Genomic DNA, 19136 nt, shown 5'->3' with positions numbered 1-19136 from the left:
CTCACTCTCTTCCGGCGCCGGAACTGTTGTACCAAAGTCCACGTTTCCCAGCCGGCGGGGTGAAGAGGAAGCAGAGACTAGACCGCGCCCACCAATAAGGAAAGGAAAGGGTGGGTCATGCGCGCGGCATTTTGGGAACCCGTGGTATTCTGGGAACGTGGTTGCCGCCATTCGCTTTCCTCACGCCTTTGCAGTCGCGTCAATTTTAGCTACATCTTAGAGAAGGAGGAGTAGGCCGCCGCGGGTGAGGAGAGACCGAGGATGGGTGAGGGGAAGCCGAGGCACTTGTGAGGGCTGGACGTCGGAGAAGGATACGCTGCCCCGGAGCTCAGCCGGAATAAGGGAGGGAGGGAGGAGAGCGGGAAGCGGGGCCCGCTCCATCGTATCATTAGCACTTGGAATAGTTAATCACTAACTATTCCCCAAAGTATGTGATTTTCACTTCCTATGCTTCTACAGGTCATTGTTTTCCGAAATATCCAGGAAATCTTGGAATCACTTCTGCCTAATCATTTTCTTCCCCGAAGTCCTGTTTGGGTCATCCTTTTCAAAGGTCTTTGCATTTCTGCCTCTTTCTTGCAGTGCTTTCCAGACTGCTGTAGAAGGTGTAACAAGTTTTTCTGCTTTTAAGCTGTATATTCGAATCATTTTATAAGTGTTGTTGTTTTTTCATTATGTATTTTCTTATGTATAATCCTGTAGCTCCCTGTTGTTATAATACAAATTCCTAAAGCTGAAAGCCATGAATTCTCACCAAGGCATTCTCTTTACCCATCTACCTTCTTTGTCTCTTGAACACATGGTATGTGTTCCACATTTGAGTCATTGAGTCATCTCACTAAAATTCGCCGCTTATTTCTTTTTAATTAGTGTAAATCAAACATTTATCCTGATTATTTTTCCTTCACGGTAACATTGCTTGCTTACAGCACGTTATCACTCTGAACATTTTGATACTTTTTTTCCTTAGCCTTGGTAGTGCAATAAATGGAGAGTCGAAAGACCTGAGTTGAAAGCACAACCGCCACTCTTAGATTTGTCTGGGTCCTTTGGTCTGTGTCTGCACTACCTAGTATTGTGATCTCTGGCCACACATGGTTGTTGAGCACTTGCAACATGCCTAGGGTGACTGATTGAATTTTCTGTTTTATTTAAGTTTAATTAGGTGCATGTAGACAGTGACTACCATTCTAAACAACTCAGGTCTATAACATTCTCAAAATTGAGTCACTAGCAATTGTAGGTTGACAAATATATTATTCTGAACGTGCATGCCAGTCCTCTCTCCCCCAGCATGCACACTGTATTGATTATTAGTTATTTTGATAAAGATTAAGGGACACATAATAGGGTGGGAGAAGGGAGGGGTTCTTTTCATTCCTATTAGCTTTCCCTTTGTCCATCCTATGACTCCTCTCCATCTCACATCTTGCATGAGTTTGCTATGGTTCTTCCAAGCCAAGAACTAAGCTCCCTTTCTTTTTGTTTATTTTTTTAGATGTTGATGAACCTTTATTTTATTCATTTATTTATATGTGGTGCTGAGAATCGAACCCAGTGCCTCACACACTCCAGACAAGTGCTCTACCACTGAGCCACAACCCCAGCCCGCTCCCTTTCTTTTATTGAAATTGTAGCTTTGGCATCTTGGAGTACCAGCCCTTCTTGGACTCTGAAAGATTAACTGAATGTTGTTTCTCTCACTGTAGAACTCTGTTCCAGCCAAGATGTCTATTGGTGTGCCGATTAAAGTTCTGCATGAGGCCGAGGGCCACATTGTGACATGTGAGACAAACACGGGTGAGGTATATCGAGGAAAGCTCATTGAAGCAGAAGACAATATGAACTGCCAGGTACCCTGCTTTACATGAGGTTGTGAGGGAGGTGTATCCAGTATCTCAGAAGACAAAAGGGTGGTGGGTGATTAGAGGTTTTTATGAGGCTCTTCTCATTCATCAATTATTTACTGAATGCCTAATGTGTGCTAGGCACTCATAGGCTCTCAGGCTGTATGCATGAACAGGAAACTCATGGTTTGAGGCAGAAAAGCCATATATAAATTTGGAATTTTGTCCTTTGTTTTCGCTATCCTGTAATCATTTTCTCCCATATTTTAAAGGGCTATTTTAGAAAAATGTTGCTGTTCCCTTTGGTAAACTCCTTCAGAGTCAGGGCTGTTATTCATTTTCCCCACATGCTTTGCAGTTGGCAAAATCTTCAACTCATACAGTGTGTTCTTACTTTTTTTCTTGGAGGAAGAAACTCATTTGATTATTGTAACTACCTTGTGAGGAAGCAAGTTTGATGATAATCTTGACATCCATAAAGTAGAGAGAATGAAATTAAAGAATTAAGCTACTAGATGTGACGGAAAAGCTTCCTGATGTGGTACCCTTCTCATAGCACTACTTTGTCTTTTGCATAGTCACATGAATTTTTTTTTTTTTAAATATTAGTTGTTGATGGACCTTAACTCATTTAGTTATATACAGTACAGAGAATCAACCCCAGTGCCTCATACACGCTAGGCAAGTGCTCTACCACTAAGCCACAACCCCAGACCATAGTCACTTGAATTTTTATAGCATTACTTGATATGATCTTTGTTCTTTAAATCTGTGGTTAAGAGTTTGAGCTTTGGAATCAAAAATGTGAATTTGAATTCTAACTAGCTGACCTTAGGCATATGAATTGTCTGTTTCCTTTTCTGTAAAATAGAGATGGTGTTATTTGGGGGTTCTCATAGTTGGATGTATAAAAGTTTTACTCAGGAAATGTCAATAAAGGATAATAGAGCTAGGTATGGTGCCACACACCTATAATCCTAGCAACTTGGGAATCTGAAGCAAGGCAACTGCAAATTTGAGGCAATTTAGTATTTCAAATAAAAAATAAGATCTAGAAATGTAGTTCTGTGGTAAAGCAACTGAGTTCAATTCCTAAGAACACAAATAAAAACACAAAAGGATAATGGAACAAATAAGCATGAGTAGGCAAGAGAGTTTTCAGTCTGAGGTGTTAGTTTGACCAAGAAAAGGAGGGTGGAGCAGAAAGAGCCTCATACTGCAGCATAGCTCTGAAGAAGTCTCAGCCAAACAGGGATTGCTTCTATGAGAAGTTTAGAATAGAACAGAAATGGTCTGACTCTAGTACTCCTGCCATGGTTAGTATTTGGCCGATAGTTTGTGGAGAGAGACCACAGGGTGAATGCTGTAGTGAATCCCACAGGTGGCAGCTTGAGGCTGTCAGGTCCCTGTACTATTCAAAGTCTGTTGTCTCTTGAGGGAGATATGAGCAGCACACTTCCAAGACTGCTATGAGGATAATACCTAAATCTCATGGTTGTTATATATATATCAAATGAGTTATATGTGTGCAGCAGGTAGCTCAGTGCCTCACATGTTGTTATTATTCAACGTAAGGTACCTATTACTGTTCTCTAGGTTGGAGAGGTAAAGAGCCTTATGTTGGATTAAAATGAGGGTCAGGGGCTCAGACTGTCTATTGCTTTGCAGTGTTCATTCATTTATTTGTGATTTTTTTTTCTGTACTTTTGAGTATCCATCATCTTCCTGCCAGGTTGACCACCTCAGGCATTTCCTTTGAATGCAAGGAGATTGACATCAGTAACTGAGGTTAATCTCCTCAGTGTTATTGTGAGAGTTCAGGCTCCTGTGCTATCTGTTCTTCAACAGGAGGGTCTGAAAATTTGCACATCTCTTTGTGCTATAAAGGGCTTGGCCTCTGTTACTCTTTTACTTTCATAAGTGCAGTCTTTTAGCTTAAGAGATCCTCATCTGTTTCAAGGCACTTTAGTTTGGAGAGTAGAATGCAAGACTTAGGGTAGTGACTCTTAATGTGCTTATTGAAATACTTGTTTTTTTTTAATTAATTAATTTGAGCAATGTACTGAATCTTCAGGGCCTCAGACTTACAGACCATTGGTATTAGATCTGAAATCACGTTGCAGTCTGCCATCTAGTATGACTTGGGATAAACTTTGGACCTCTTTCACACACTATTTCATTCTCCACTTCAGGGATAAGAACCATGGTACAGAGGAAATGAGAGATGTGTGTCAAATGTTGGATGGGGAGCCATTTACCTGCCTCCCTGCCTGTATTAGTTTTCTGGGTCTACCATAATAAAGTTCTATAGACTGGATGGTGTAAACAACTGAAATCTGTTTTCTCACCTTTCTAGAGGCTAAAAGTATGAGATCAGTGTATTGATGGATTGGTTTCTTCTTTTCTTTTCTTTTTTTTTTGAGAGAGAGAGAGAATTTTAATATTTTTTAGTTATTTGCAGACACAACATCTTTGTATGTGGTGCTGAGGATCGAACCCGGGCTGCATGCATGCCAGGCGAGCGCGCTACCGCTTGAGCCACATCCCAGCCCCTGGATTGGTTTCTTGATAGGGCCATGAGGGAAGGATCTGTTCCAGGCTCTCTTCAGCTGTAGAAGGCATCTTCTCCCACGTGGTCTTTCCTCTATAGCATCTCTGTCCAACTTCCCCTCCCCCACTTTTTAAACTATTTTTATGTGGTGCTGAGGATCGAACCCAGGGCCTCACACTTGCTAGGCAAGCTCTCTACTGCTGAGCCACAACCCCAGCCCCAAATTTCCTCTTAATAAGGACACCAGTATATGTGTTAAGGTCCACCCTAATGACCTTGTTTTTTAACTTAATTATAAACATGATCACATTCTGAGTTACTGGGGATTAGGGCTTCAATGTGTGGATTTTTGCAGGGACACAAGTCTCTAACCCTATCCATGTCAAAATGATGAGGCTTCATTGGGTCTACCAGAACTTAAGCTCACTGAATGTAGCAATCTGTGGCATTCCACTTGGCAGCAAGTAAACACTGAGCACTGTACTCAGGGAACACCCGGCCATATGTTCCTTCCTAGCTGGTCAGTCTGCCCTTTGGAAATGATGTCATACTCCCAATACTCTCCCTGCTTATTCTTTGCCAGAGGGTAGCGTTAATAACATTTTCTATTATAAAAATGGGGTGGATTAGCACTCTGCAAAGATTTGGAAAACAGTTGCAAGAATCTTTCCCAACATGTATTTTGGGGTTTAGTGTTTGCCTTATAAAAACTTTCAAAAAGAATTAGAGCTACTATATAGCTCGTGTTAGATCCCTTGAATGCATGCACAAGGCCCTGGGTTTGATCCACAGTACCATAAAATCATAATTAAAAAACCCACCTTCCAATTTAAGGGTTTTTTATGGGAACCTACCGTGGCTATCAAAGCAGTGACCTTGAATTTCTGCTTCATGAGAGTATAGTTAAATGTTGTAAGCTGGGCATGGGGGTGTGTGCCTAAGGCCCCAGCTGCTTGGGAGACTAAGGCAGAAGAATTGGTAGTTCAAGCAACATTTAAAAAAACAAAAAAAAGGAATAAGCCCAGCACAGTGGTGCACGCCTGTAATCCCAGCAGCTCGGTGGCACTCAGGAGGCTGAGGCAGGAGAATCGTGTGTTCAAAGCCAATTTCAGCAAATAGTGAGGCCCTAAGCAACTAAGCAAGACCCTGTCTCAAGATAAAATGTAAAAAAGGGTTCAGGACTCCTTGGTTCAATCCTCGATACAAAAAATAAAATTAAAAATTAAAAACCCCAATATCCTACTTTATCTTCTCTAACAACAACTTCTTCCTCCCTTCCTCAAAGTGTGTGTGTGTGCATGTACATGTGAGTACATGTTAGCAATGAAACCTAGGGCCTTATGCATGCTAGACAAACATTACCACTGAGCTACACCCTCAGCCCCTTATATGGTAGGATAAAAATAGAGGAATGTGTCTTGGTTCAGGTAAGCTGGGCTAGAAAGTAAAATGAAACTATAAGTAGTCAGTTCCCAGCAATATAACCCCAAATCCCTGTACATTAAATAAACATATATTCAGGTACCTTTATATCATTACTAAGATGTGTAGTGTTCATAAGTTGTACAGATTTTCCTGGCACTCAGATATGCTAGGGAAATATATTAGATGATATTCTCAATAGTATTCCTAGTATTTTTAGAAGTAAAATATGGCTTCTTTTAGGTTCCCTTGGCTATTTCTAAGATAACCTATTATAATACTTTTTTGATATTTGGAAATGTAATGAAAGCATGCATTAAACCTGTGATGAGATCCCCTGAAGTAGCATTTAGTGGGTCAGAGGCTGCTAGCGGTTCTGTGCATCTGTGGTTTAGAAGGTAGCGGCCTTTACTTTCCCCTATAACCTCACAACTGCAAGGCAAGTATTATCTGGTGACCAATTCTGAAGATTATGACATCACCTATGGGTGATATTGTACTACTTACTACTTTTGCTGTGAGCATCCTCTTAAGAGTGTGGATGGGGTTGAGCAAGGGCCCTTGTGACCTGCCGCATGATTCTTATTAGCCATTTTTTGTTTGTAGCAGAGATGTGACATCCCTCATCTCTTGGGGATGTAAGACTTAGAACTAAAGGCCTCTAATGGTGCAAGTTTCTGTTCTTTGTCTCTCTGTACCCAACAAAGACTTAAACCATCCTGTCTTTATTAAACATCAAAGGAAGAACCAATCTTAAGTAAGAATGCAAGTGTGATATAGTGGTACACTCTTTTAATTCCATTTAGTCAAGAGGCTGAGGCAAGAGAATTGAAAGTTCCAGGCCAGCCTGGACAACTTAGCAATACCCTGTTCAAAATAATTAAACAGGGCTGGGGACGTAACTGAGTGTAGAGCACTTGGCCTAGCATGTATGGTTTAATCCCCAGTTCCACAAAAAGAAAGAGCCCGGTATTTGGTAAAATATTAAAAAACCATGAAGACTTGAAGGTGAGGGATAATGAGAAAGAATAAGCATGTAATTTTAGCACAAGACCATATACAGGTAGCCTTTTGAGGGAAATCTTTATGACTGTAGGTTTTATTAGGAGTCCAGTGTGCAAGGTTCCAAAGTGTCTTCATAGATTCTTAGGGAATGCTGCGTGTCTTCTGGCTCAGCTGGTCAGTATTCAGACACTTAGGTCATCATATAATTTTTTAATGATGAAAAGCTATTATATAAATGTTTTTTACAAGTCAAGAATGTTATTCCAATTAAAAGTGAACATAAGACATAAAATGGGTGACTCACAAAGGAAAAAGTATATAAATGGAATATAACATGTAAAAAAAGGCCTTAAAAGTCAAGTATGTAAATTAGCAAATAATAAGAATATTCAAAGTTGAAAATAAAATTAATAATGCTACCAAGGATTCCTTGATAAACTGTCATAGAGGTGGAAATTCTACTGCATAAAATTCTACTGTGTATCCTTTCTATTAAATGTGTTTACCATATGTCAGTGTGGAAAGAGTTTTAAGAACCAGTTTAATATTGTAGACAAAAATATATGTGCCAATGATATCCGTTGCTGTGGTATTTTTAGTAAATAAAACATGAAAACCAACATTTCTAATAGAGCTAAATAAATTGAGGTTAAACTACAGTTATGTAGAACATTCACCCTGTAAAAATGGATGACTATTTAATGTTCGGAAGCATGATTGATGTAAGTTGGGGGGGATGGTTCAAAACTCCAAAATGTTTCCAATTTTGCAGAAATAAAACTAAATTATAAATGATACATGTAAATACATGGAAGAAAACAAGTGTTTGAATAGTTATTTTGACTGAAATCATGCAGTTACATTTTTCATCTGGGTTCTGTAATCCCTACTTTGGGAGGCTGAAGCAAGAGGTTCACTTGAACCGATGAGTTTGAGGCCAGCCTGGGCAACATAATGAGGCCCTATCTCAAAGAAAAAGATAAAAATTTTTGTTCCCCCTTGCCCCCCCCAAAATAATGAGTGAAATAACAAGAAAAACAAAATGAAAAGCATGTGTTAATTAATGTGTGTTCATAAAGTTTTAAGTAGAATCTGAGAGTAAGGATCAGATCCATTTCATCATAAACAAAGTGACAAAAGTTTTACAAGTTTTGGTGAAAGAAAATGATAGAATTGTGAGTTCTGTAAAAGCTGAGGTGGTGCTTTTGGAGCTTTGACATGACCATAGAGTGGATTGCATTCATCATATTCCCTTACCCCTAATACTTTTGTATTTTGTGTTTTCTAAGAATAAAGATAGGTAAGTTCATAAGTTGATATTCCCATTACAACAGTGGCAACTAAGCGACTATATCTTTCTTGTGTATGTGTGTAATTATCCTAAAAATGTACATTTCTAGCATGTTGATAGTCCTGAGGCACCCCCTAAAGGTACAGAAAGAAAAGCCAACTCAAACTCCACTTGGTTTTTCCTAACATACTCTCGCAACCTGAAACACTTCTGACACCAAATATGTAAGAGTTTTTCCTAACACTTAGCAAGCAGTCACTTTTGTAGTGTTTACCAGTCAAATTAGTTTCTCCTAGTTTAGTTCAGTCCTAACATTATTTATGTGGAGATAGCATCAGATATCATAGGTTGAGGGCTCTGTCTCCAAGACTGCCACCATCCTTGAGATGCCAATTGCAAGCCCTAGGTTGTTTTATCTGTGCTTCTGACCAACTTATTAGGGGTCTACTACCCCCTCCATTGGTACCCCTAATTTATACCAAGTTGGTCGTGGTTTGATCAATTTGCTCAACCAGCTCCCAGAATTCAGGAAAACACTTATGTTTACTGGTTTACTATGAAAGATATTAAAGAATATAGATAATCAGGACAAGGCAGTGGGGAAGGGACATTGGAATCCCCATGCCCTTTCCAGGTGCATCACCTTCCTGAAAACCTCTGTCTTGTGGCACTCTTGTCTTTTGGGGTTTTTATGGAGATTTTTTTGCATAGACATGATGGAAATATGGACAGACAAGTAGAAAGGCAATTGGGCAAAAAAGCTATGGTCTAATGCTAATAGACTAAGTGAGAAACCCAGCAAGACCTGTCTTTATGGATTCTTCTTGGCCTTTCTGTCCAATATTCCTTCCTCCCAGATACAGGACAGGACCCCTCATAGTCTGCTATCAGACAGTGTAGGTCAGAATTTCTTTATGACCAGCTCTAAGACAGAAAGGCAGAGAAAGATAATTTTTATGGCCTGCCTTGGTGGTAGTGGAGGAGGTGTGTGTGAGTTAGGAACCATGGATGGATTCTCCCTCAAAAAAAAAAAAATGTGAATATATATATTTATACATACACACACATATAGATATATATATATATATGTATATATGTGTGTGTATATATATATATATATATATATATATATATATAATTTATTTATTTTTTCATATCACCACACAACACAACCCAGCGTTACTTCACAATCTTGGAGCTAGAGCTAGCTGTTTACATCTCAGTGTCAAGTGTTATTTCAGTTTTGTACCTGGCTTACACCATTTGTGTTTCATTGTGGCTGTTTAGATAGTTGATTAAACTCAGTGTTCCGTCCTAACTTTCATGAAAACAGTCCACTCAAAAGTTGGTGTCTTTGGCCATGTTAGTGCACACTTGTAATCCCAGTTACTCAGGAAATAGGAGGATAGCAAGTTCTTAAACAACCTGGGCAGCTTGGTGAAACCCTGTCTCAAAAAAGTTTGAGGGATGTAGCTCAGTGTTAACATGCCACCTGGGTTCAGTTCCCAGTACTGCAAAAAGAGTTTCAACCTTTCCTTTGGCTTTATGGGGGACAACTAGTAGTACTGTGAGGCTGTGCAGCCATTTCCCCTCTGGTGTTGCAAAGAAAGCCTGAGAACAGTAGTGAGCCTGAATATTAGTGTTGAAGTACATGTCTATTGGCATTAGAATCTCTTGTTCAGCCAGGACCTGAGCTATTTGTGAAAGCACACAAGGTCTTATTGGACCTGTGTGATAGCTTCCTTTGGAGAGTTTCAAAGCAGGGTGGGATTCTGACAGGGAAAAAGGGAGATGTGTCAGTATGTGCTAGAGATGTGGCTTAGCAGTAGCACGGCCACTAAAATAGATATTTTTAATTATCATTCAGATTTGACTTTTTCTGAATTTCTGTTATGTGTTAGGTAATTGAGAGCTTAGACATACTTTGTTTTGTTTAATTGGCTCTTTGACAATTTCAGGAAGGAAGTCTGTTGCTGTGGCTAAGTGTATGGGTTTAGAGTTAATTACTATGGCAAATCAGTCACTCAGAGTACCCAGGGTTAAACTTCTGGGTACAAATGACAATGCTAGGTCTCATTCAGTTAGAGGGCCTCAGCCATTTTTGTCTTCTAGAGAGTTATGGGTATATCTGGCTTTGAGGAGCCTGGTGGAATACAGGTTTTTGTCTTGAGTAATAAACCATAATTGTGTTCATTTGTGGCACCAGAGGTTATGATAGTCTTCAAGGGAAGAATAGGAGTTGTGTGAAAATTAACAAACTGGGGGTATGGAGCCCATAGCAGAAGGCTTGATAGGAAACCAGAACCCTGTTGCCCCTGAAGGTAAAACAGAAACAGTGAGTTGAAGCTCTAGAAACCATTCTAGCTGAGTGCACAGTTAGAGTGGGGAAAGCCCAGAGTATTTATTGTTGGTTTTTTTTTTTTTTTTTTTTTTTTTTTTTTTTTTTTTTTTTTTTAAGAGAGAGTGAGAGAGAGAGAATTTTTAATATTTATTTTTTAGTGCTCGGCGGACACAACATCTTTGTTGGTATGTGGTGCTGAGGATCGAACCCGGGCCGCACGCATGCCAGGCGAGCGCGCTACCACTTGAGCCACATCCCCAGCCCTTGTTGGTCTTTTTTTATTCTGTGTTTTCAAGCAGAGACTACCTAACCAGGTATCATTTGAAGAGCAAGTAAGTGTAAGATAGCAACAAGCAAGATAGAAATCTGGAGAAAACAACACACTGTTGTTGGGCTTGGCCCATTCTGAATAAATTATAGTCCTCTTGCCCATATGAGCAGAGGCGACAACCAAAACCTGATGCCTTCTACATATCCCCTGGGTCTCTTTCACCACTTCCTTTCCTCCTCCACATCTACTTACGTATGCAAAGGAAGTTGGTAGTGTCATCAGAAGAGGGAATTGGTTAAGATGTTCAAGGAAAGGGGTTATCCTGAGAAAATTATTACTTTAGCCATATTTGCTATAGACATTGGCATAACTAAAAGAGGAAGCAGCTCTATGACCAGTAGCTCAGCTGTCCATAGACTCCCAGTTATCCTTGCTTGTCAGTGTGGCTCTCTCATTGGAAAAGGCTGGTGTACAGATCAAAATTGTGAATCCAGTGGAAGGATCTACTGATAGGCAGATCTACTACCAGTATTAGTATAGCTCAAAATCTAATTAGTCAATGTCAGGCTTCCCTTGGACACAGATGGCATGAGGAGCAGCTAAACAATGCAGATTCATCTATAATTCCTTTTCTGTTCACCCATGATACATCTGTGTAGTTTCTGAATAGTGATCCCATTTTAAATAGTTTACAAAATTTCAGTTAATAAACACTATCATCCACTTGTGATTGTTTAATTAAAACATTTTAATTCCTTTTTCTGTTCAGTCATTAATGCTGAGGTCTATGTCTAGTTTTATAAGTGTTTCCCTGTTTATTTTTTTTTTGCTCATGAATTTTTCTGTCATAGAAATGTAAGAATAAAATATTAATACATTTCAGCTTACTTCTGTAATGTCATAAATTTTTTTTAAAAAGATGGACTGGAACTGTATGAATAGAAATTGGACACACACACACAAAGATAATTTTCTCCTCTATTCAGAAGACTACTTTGGTAAAAGTGGCATCTATTGAATTTGATACTGGCAGATCTGTATTCCTTCCCACACCCAGCATGTCTGCTGGCTGCTCTCACCTAGAGGCTCCCTCCCTCCAGCCCACATCTGCCTGTGTTGGCACATTCCACTTCCTAAAGTGTTGCCTTAATCCTGTTAGCCCTTCCTCTGTCCACAAACTTGAGTGACTCATCTCTAAAGTGATGACCCTATCCTCAGTCATGATTCTGACTCAAGGACCCAGTCCTTGCATTCTAAAGGTTCCTGCCTGAGTGCCCTCCTTCTTGTTTAAGCTTTTGCCTCATGCCTCTTTAGTATTGCAAACCCTGGGAGTGGTACTGCCATCTCCACTTCTTGGGCCCTATACTATAGGAGAGTCAGAACTAGATCTGACCTATGCTTGTAACTTTCATGGTACCTTTGTAATCTGAGTTCCAGGAAGGTGAAGGAGAGGACATGGTTTGGATAAGCAGTTAAAAACCATTTGAATTAGGGTTTATCATCATCAAGAACTTTTCATATACTGGCCCAGGAGACAGTATAGTCAGCAGAAGTGGGGCTCTGGAACCAGGCCATCTGTTTCCAAACTGTTGCCCCCTGCATTCCAGCTCTTTGACCTTGTGCACATTCATAGTTTTTTTTGTTTGTTTTGTTCTGGTTTTTAATCTGTGAAAGTTGAAGAGCTTATACCTACCCTGCTTAATGCAGTCCCTGGCGCATACAGTTGTACCAACTATTATTGTGATAGTTCACCAGCATTGCCTAGTTCCTTTATCACACAATGTCAGTTTTTGCAATTCTAGACTCCCCTATCCCACCAGTCAAAACATCTGTTCTCTGTTAGTGCTATTAATCGATTCTCTTTGTTTGTTTGTTTGGTTTGGGTGTGTATGTGCACCAGGGATTGAACCCAGAGGCACTTAACCACTCAGCTACATCTCCAACCCTTTTTATTTTTTACTTTAAGACAAGGTCCCTCTAAGCTTCTTAGGGCCTCACTAAGTTGATGAGGCTGGCCTCAATCTTGTGGTCCTCCTACCTCAGCCTCCTGAGTTGTTGGGATTACAGGTATGCACCACCACAACTGGCATGCTGTTGACCCTTATTGATAAGCTGGTAATTTTTTTTCCAGATGTCCAACATCACAGTCACGTACAGAGATGGCAGAGTAGCACAACTGGAACAGGTGTACATCCGTGGCAGCAAGATCCGCTTCCTGATTTTGCCTGACATGCTGAAAAATGCACCCATGTTAAAGAGCATGAAAAATAAAAACCAAGGTTCAGGGGCTGGCAGGGGGAAAGCTGCTATTCTGAAGGCCCAAGGTAGGTGCTCCTTCTGCATGGGTTTTTAAATTAGGGCTTATCTTCTATATTTTAGGAAAAGGTCCAGTTACTGCTTATGGGCAGGGTGGACTTGACCTCAGCTGTCTTCACACCTAGTACCACCCTTTTTCCCTGCAGCGTTGGGAGACCCTCTGAAATGGTGGGGTCTTGCCTGATCTGATCCCAGTTATAGGGCTTATGCAAAATCCAAAGTGGCTCTTTAGAAATTAGGCAGGATTTCCTATCATTTAAGATAATAAATCTTCTATTATACCTTTATTAAAGGGCCTTCCTTTTCAGAAGTTCTATCCAAGAGGCCTAAGGATAGTTTGCTCTTACCTAGTTTGCAGAGCAGAGATATACCAGGATGTGAATGAACTGATTTTTGAAGCAGTCGGGGGCAGCATTCCTAGAAAGACTTGTTGGTATGTGTTGATATCCAGCATGTACTTGGTGAGATGCTAACAGTGGGAATCCATTTCCAGACAAGAAATATGTGTTTGAACCATCTTTACCCAATAATGGGCTAGACTTCCAGTTTCTTTGTTTTGCAGTGCTGAGGATTGAGCCTTATGCTAAAAAAGTGCTCTATCACTGAGCTAATTCCTCAGTCCCAGGATTTGTAGCTTCAAAGCTGCTTATGTTTGACAATAAATCCCTCTTTTAGAACATTCTAGAAGTGTACCAGCCTTTATCTAGTGACAGCCAGGCTGCTTTTCTTAAGGTTAGCCTAGTCAGGTTTTATACTTGGGCCCCTTTAGAGTTCTGCTACATTGTTAGGTAAGAAAGCAAGTGTTATCTCTTAGAAACTGCCTAGTGTGGAGCAAAGATTTACAGTCAGGGAAGGCCTTGGATCCTTCATTTGTATCTTTAGCTGCATATTTTACACATTTGATAGTGATATAGCTTTGAGTTTAAAGATACAATAATGTAATCTTTTATAATACCCTCAAAAAACAACAGTTAAGGCAGGCGAGGTGGCGCACACCTGTAATCCCAGCAGCTGGGGAGGCTGAGGCAGTAGGATTATGAGTTCAAAGCCAGCCTCAGTGATGGTGAGGCGCTAAGCATCTCGGTGTGATGCTGTCTCTAAATAATATACAAAATAGGGCTGGGGATATGGCTCAGTGGTTGAATGTCTTTGAGTTCAATCTCTAGTACAAAAAAAATAAATAAATCTTTTGCCCTTTGGTTGCCATGATTTGACCTAGTGGAGCTGTACCATTTCTCCAGCCACAGGGGCACTGGCTGGCTATGCACTAAAAGGCACTTGGCAGTGAGTTTGCCCACACTTCTGACTTCTGCCTGAACCACCTGTGCCTCTCTCAGACCCTGGTGCTAGTCCTGTCATCAGGTGGATGGGTTCTCATGGAACTCTCCTCCCTCTTCAGGACAGCTCCAGGCTCTGGAAGAGCAGAGGGGAGGGTGTGAGACTCCAGTTCGTAGCCATCAGAATATTTTCATTTGTTTTTCAAATCCTCTGATGCCCTCCTAGACCTCTTGTGTTACAGAGGTCCTTTGTATAGGGAGTGTTATTTTGGTTTTGCTATTATGAACCATTACTGTCATACAAATAAGCTCAAAAAATAAAACCCCTTTCTCAGAATTAACAGATATTAACAATTATTTGTTTCAGGTTTTTAAAGTGAATTAAATGCATCTGTAACGTTTTATTCGCTTGGCCTAGCCCAGCCTTGGGAATTCATCTTTTTTTCTGTGTCCTCAAGACTACCTTTTCTCTCTGTACTGCCTCTCACCTCTTGTATCACTGGACTAGAAGGCAGGAATCTAAGTGCTGGCTCCTGCTCTAATGGCAGTAATCACCCCTCCCCCCCAGCCCCAGCCCCAGCCCTAGCCCTAGCCCTCTCTGGGGTCTTCATCCCCTTATTATAAAGTGCTGTGGGTCAGGGAAATGTTCAATCAGGTAGCCTTTTAGGTCCCTTCCAGAGCTGATGTCCCAGGATTTAAGCTGCTCCATGTTGTGAACATGCACTGACTACACTGACCTGTTCTCATCATTTCTATTCCTTTCAGTGGCTGCAAGAGGAAGAGGACGTGGAATGGGACGTGGAAACATCTTCCAAAAACGAAGATAATTTTCTCTGTTGAACAGAACTTTACTCTTCTTCTTCTTTTAGATTATCTGAATTCATGGGGATAGGTGCCTGTATGTATGTCCTAGGTTTTGTTTGGGGATTTTTGTTTTGTTTATTGACATTTTTTCTCTTTAGATCAGAGGAAATGTCAAACTAAATAAATTTGGTTATTTGTTTTTTGAGAAAATACGCACTGTGTGTTCATTTTAGAGTTTGCTTTGGCAGCAAGTTAAATTTTGACACCCTGGGAGGTATCTTGGAAGAATGCCAGTACTTTGAAATAACACACTTACGGATAAGAGTTTAAGCTGTTTTTCCAGGCTGGTTGGTTGAGCCCAGAAAAGCCCACCTCAAGAAGCTCCAAGAACACAGATTGTCTCTTTGTCTTCGGATGCAGGTGCTTTGTTCAGTTGCCTTTTGTGGAAATGTCATCAGCTCAGCTTTAGCAACACATGGCCAAGATGACTTGTGAAAAAGTCCAGTACTGTGACCTCTGGTAGTCTGGTAATCCTCGTAGTTCAGGATTTGGGAAAAGTAATGTAAATCTACAAAGTAATTCAGAAGATATTTGTGGCTCCTATCCTGGCTACATATGCAGTGTTGTGGTGGTTTTGGGGAACAAATCCTTAGGAATTTATCAGAGCGTCTCAGCATTGATTGGCACATTAATCATTAATATAGAAAAGATAAATTAGAGAGGATAAGATATGCAAAGCAAATAATTGTGACAAAAATCCAGAGATTGAGAACAACTCAAAGAAGTCAAATACTAAAAAGAAGTCTGGCCAGGGTTTAGTACAGGATGAGCTACAACATAAATCTTCAAGAGAAAAAGGGATCAGTTTTTATCCTTAGAATTTGCTTATTAAATAAGGTGGTTCAAGTAATAGAAAAGGAAGAAGAAAGTTGAACATCAGTTAATCTGGCATCAAATAGTAATTTTCCAACAAGCTTTGTCTTGTAATCATAACATTACCAAGAAGTATCAGTTTCCAGGATTCTTACAAAGTACTTCTAAAGAACAAGCATCAGCGAGTTGATCAAATAAAACAGGCACGTTTAAATAAAGTTTCAAAGACTATCTCCTCCTATCAGCCCGTGTCCCTTCTGGTGCTTCAGCTGCTCCAAACAGATTTGGATAACGTGTCTGATGTCCTCTCTAGGCAGAACTCTTCCCCAGAGGGGCTGTGGGGTTGGTGGCCATCTCAGATGAACTTGTTCACTGTGAATGGAATTGAAAGAGTTCATTTGTTTGAGATTTGACCAGGAGTTAATTTGTTACTAATATTTTTGGCGAGCCCTTTTTTTTAGTATTCAGCGGACACAACTTCTTTGTATGTGGTGCTGAGGATCGAACCTGGGCCGCACGCATGCCAGGCGAGCTTGCTACCGCTTGAGCCACATCTCCAGCCCCACTTCCCAGCCCTTTTAATTTTACTGGGTCTCCCTAATTGCCTGGGGCTTTCCAAAATTGCTGAGGCTGGCCTTGAACTTGAGATCCCCACTGAGATTATAGGCATGCACTACCACACCCTGCTAGTTTTTGTTTTTTGTTTTTTTTTTGAGATGGACTCTCCCTATGTTGTTCAGGGTGATCTCTAACTCAAGTAGTCAGTTTCAGCCTCCTAAAGAGCTGCAACTACAGGTGTGCACCACCACACCCAGCTTAGATAAGACTTTAATTAGTGCTACATTATATTTAATAGTAATGAATTACATCCTGAATGTGAAAAGCTAACTTTAGACCCTAGAATCATGCAATAATACCAGTCTTGCATCATTCTGCACACATAGAAACTACCTTCCTAGATACTAAAGAGTGAAGAGGGTTCTCATGTATGGTTATTTCTAATTAAATATTTATACTATCAGTTTCAAAGTTGTGTAAGTCATAAAGAAGAGTAATCTAAAAGGGCTTTTTAGGTAGTTTGGGGGGTGTCCCCCACCCCCACATCACCCCACAAGGTCTTGCTAAGTTGCTCAGGGCCTCACTAAGTTGCTGAGGCTGGCTTTGAACTCTTGATCCTCCTGCCTCAGCCTTCCAATCCACTGAGATTGTAGGCATGCGCAACTGCATCCAGCTTTTAAGCAGTTTTATATCCTGCATTTCAGGGGGAAAGAATCATTACCACATATTGAAAACATAGTTCTGTAGGTTTAATTATACTTAACAGCTCTCCTGCCCTGTCTACCCCATTCTCTCATTTTTCCTGCTTTAAGACAATCCTTTTCAAGTCTTCGTTGATTTGTCTCAACATAAACTCATTCGCGTGGCTACTTTCTGTTTCTTTTTTAGGCATTATATTTTTGAATTATCGCTCTACCTCCTACACATATCTTGTATGTACTACCCATCTCCCTGATTGTAATTCTGAGTCAGTCATATTCACTTTAATTATGATTGGGTAAATTATTAATTCTGATCCATGTATTAGACTAAACTACAGAATTTCCCCTAGAAGTTATAATCCTCTTGCATTTTATTTGCTTAGTTTTCTATATATCACAAATAGAACTCCAGTCAACACTCTAGTCTTATCTGAAGACCTTGATGCCTCCTCTATATATTATTCTTGATCCGCCCACTATCATCTTGTTTCAACTGGTATCATTAACTTGAGTCTCCTGTGATGACTTCTCTGTGACCTTTTCCTCTCGGTTTATTCCCTTACTGGGGCGGGGGTAGTATAAAAGGAATATGTGGGAAGTAGTTTTTTTGAGAGACTACGTGTATGAAAATGTTCTTTCACATTTTTTATTAGATATGAAATTCTTTTTTTTTTTAAAGAGAGTGAGAGAGGAGAGAGAGAGAATTTTTAATATTTATTTTTTAGTTCTCGGCGGACACAACATCTTTGTTTGTATGTGGTGCTGAGGATCGAACCCGGGCCGCACGCATGCCAGGCGAGCGCCCTACGGCTTGAGCCACATCCCCAGCCCTAGATATGAAATTCTGAGTTGGGATTAGTTTAGTTTTTTTTTTTAAAGAGAGAATTTTAATATTTATTTATTAGTTTTCGACAGACACAACATCTTTGTATGTGGTGCTGAGGATCGAACCCGGGCCGCACGCATGCCAGGCGAGTGCGCTACCGCTTGAGCCACATCCCCAGCCCTAGTTTAGTTTTTTTAATATTTTATTTTTTTATTTGTAGTTGGGCACAATACCTTTATTTTATTTATTTTTATGTGGTGCTGAGGATCGAACCCAGGGCCTTGCATGTGCTAGACAAGCGCTCTACCGCTGAGCCACAACCCCAGCCCGAATTAGTTTAGTTTTGCTTCAGAGTTTTGAAGGCATTGCTACTTTGTCATCTAGTAGCTAGCCTTGCTGTAGAGGAGTCTAAAGCCATTCTGATCCTTTGTATATGACCTTTTTCCCCCCTACCTTCTGTTGTAGCATCCTGAAATTGCACGGTATTCATACCTTGATGATCATCTATTTTCTTGCTTTGTGACAGGCCCATGATGAACTCTTTCAAGATGTACTCTTGTCCTGTGTTTCTGGGAAATGTTCTTAAATTATTTGCTAATGATTTTCTTCCTTTTTTTGTCTGTTTTTTTTTCCCTGAAATTTCTGTTATTCAAACTTACCTCTATTCTTATCTTTACTGCCTCTACCATGCACCCCCTTGCCATTTTCTTATCTTTTGATCTTCTTTATGTAATATTAACTTCAAGTTGATTCTAGAAAGGTCCCTTTGTCCACAAATCTGTTCCTGCTAGAGAATAAGGTAACAGCTTTTTGCCCAGTTGGGGAAGAGCAGTTAAGAACAAGTTTAAATTGGAACATTTAAGCATGTTCTCTCTAAAGAAAACATCTTCTTTGAAAACATATTATTTTAAAATTTTTATTTTTGTGGTGTTGGGAATCAAACCCGGGGCCTTGTGCCCTACCACTAGGCAAGTGCTCTACCACTGAGCTATACCCCCAGCCCTATGTTACTTTAAATGAAAAATACTTAGGTGAGATTAAAGAAGATATAGG

The 19136-nt window shown here is 40.2% G+C and overlaps 1 protein-coding gene across 2 annotated transcripts; it reads left to right on the top strand.

The window, feature by feature from the left end:
* Window positions 1-98: 98 nt before the first annotated feature.
* Window positions 99-15337, top strand: SNRPD3 (small nuclear ribonucleoprotein D3 polypeptide). Of its 2 annotated transcripts, none has more exons than XM_081284663.1 (4): window positions 99-244; window positions 1710-1853; window positions 12860-13052; window positions 15087-15337. In XM_081284663.1, the coding sequence occupies exons 2-4, from the start codon at window positions 1728-1730 to the stop codon at window positions 15146-15148; spliced, it is 381 nt and encodes a 126-aa protein (XP_081140789.1). In that variant the 5' UTR covers window positions 99-244; window positions 1710-1727; the 3' UTR covers window positions 15149-15337. The 2 variants fall into 2 exon arrangements, with proteins under 2 accessions (XP_081140789.1, XP_081140790.1); XM_081284664.1 differs by having other exon boundaries at window positions 241-265.
* Window positions 15338-19136: the final 3799 nt, after the last annotated feature.

Source organism: Spermophilus citellus (assembly GCF_964194105.1).
Source record: "Spermophilus citellus genome assembly, chromosome: 3".
Taxonomy (NCBI): Eukaryota; Metazoa; Chordata; class Mammalia; order Rodentia; family Sciuridae; genus Spermophilus; species Spermophilus citellus.
Note: the sequence above shows the minus strand (reverse complement) of the source record. Positions and strands in the feature narration are given on the sequence as shown.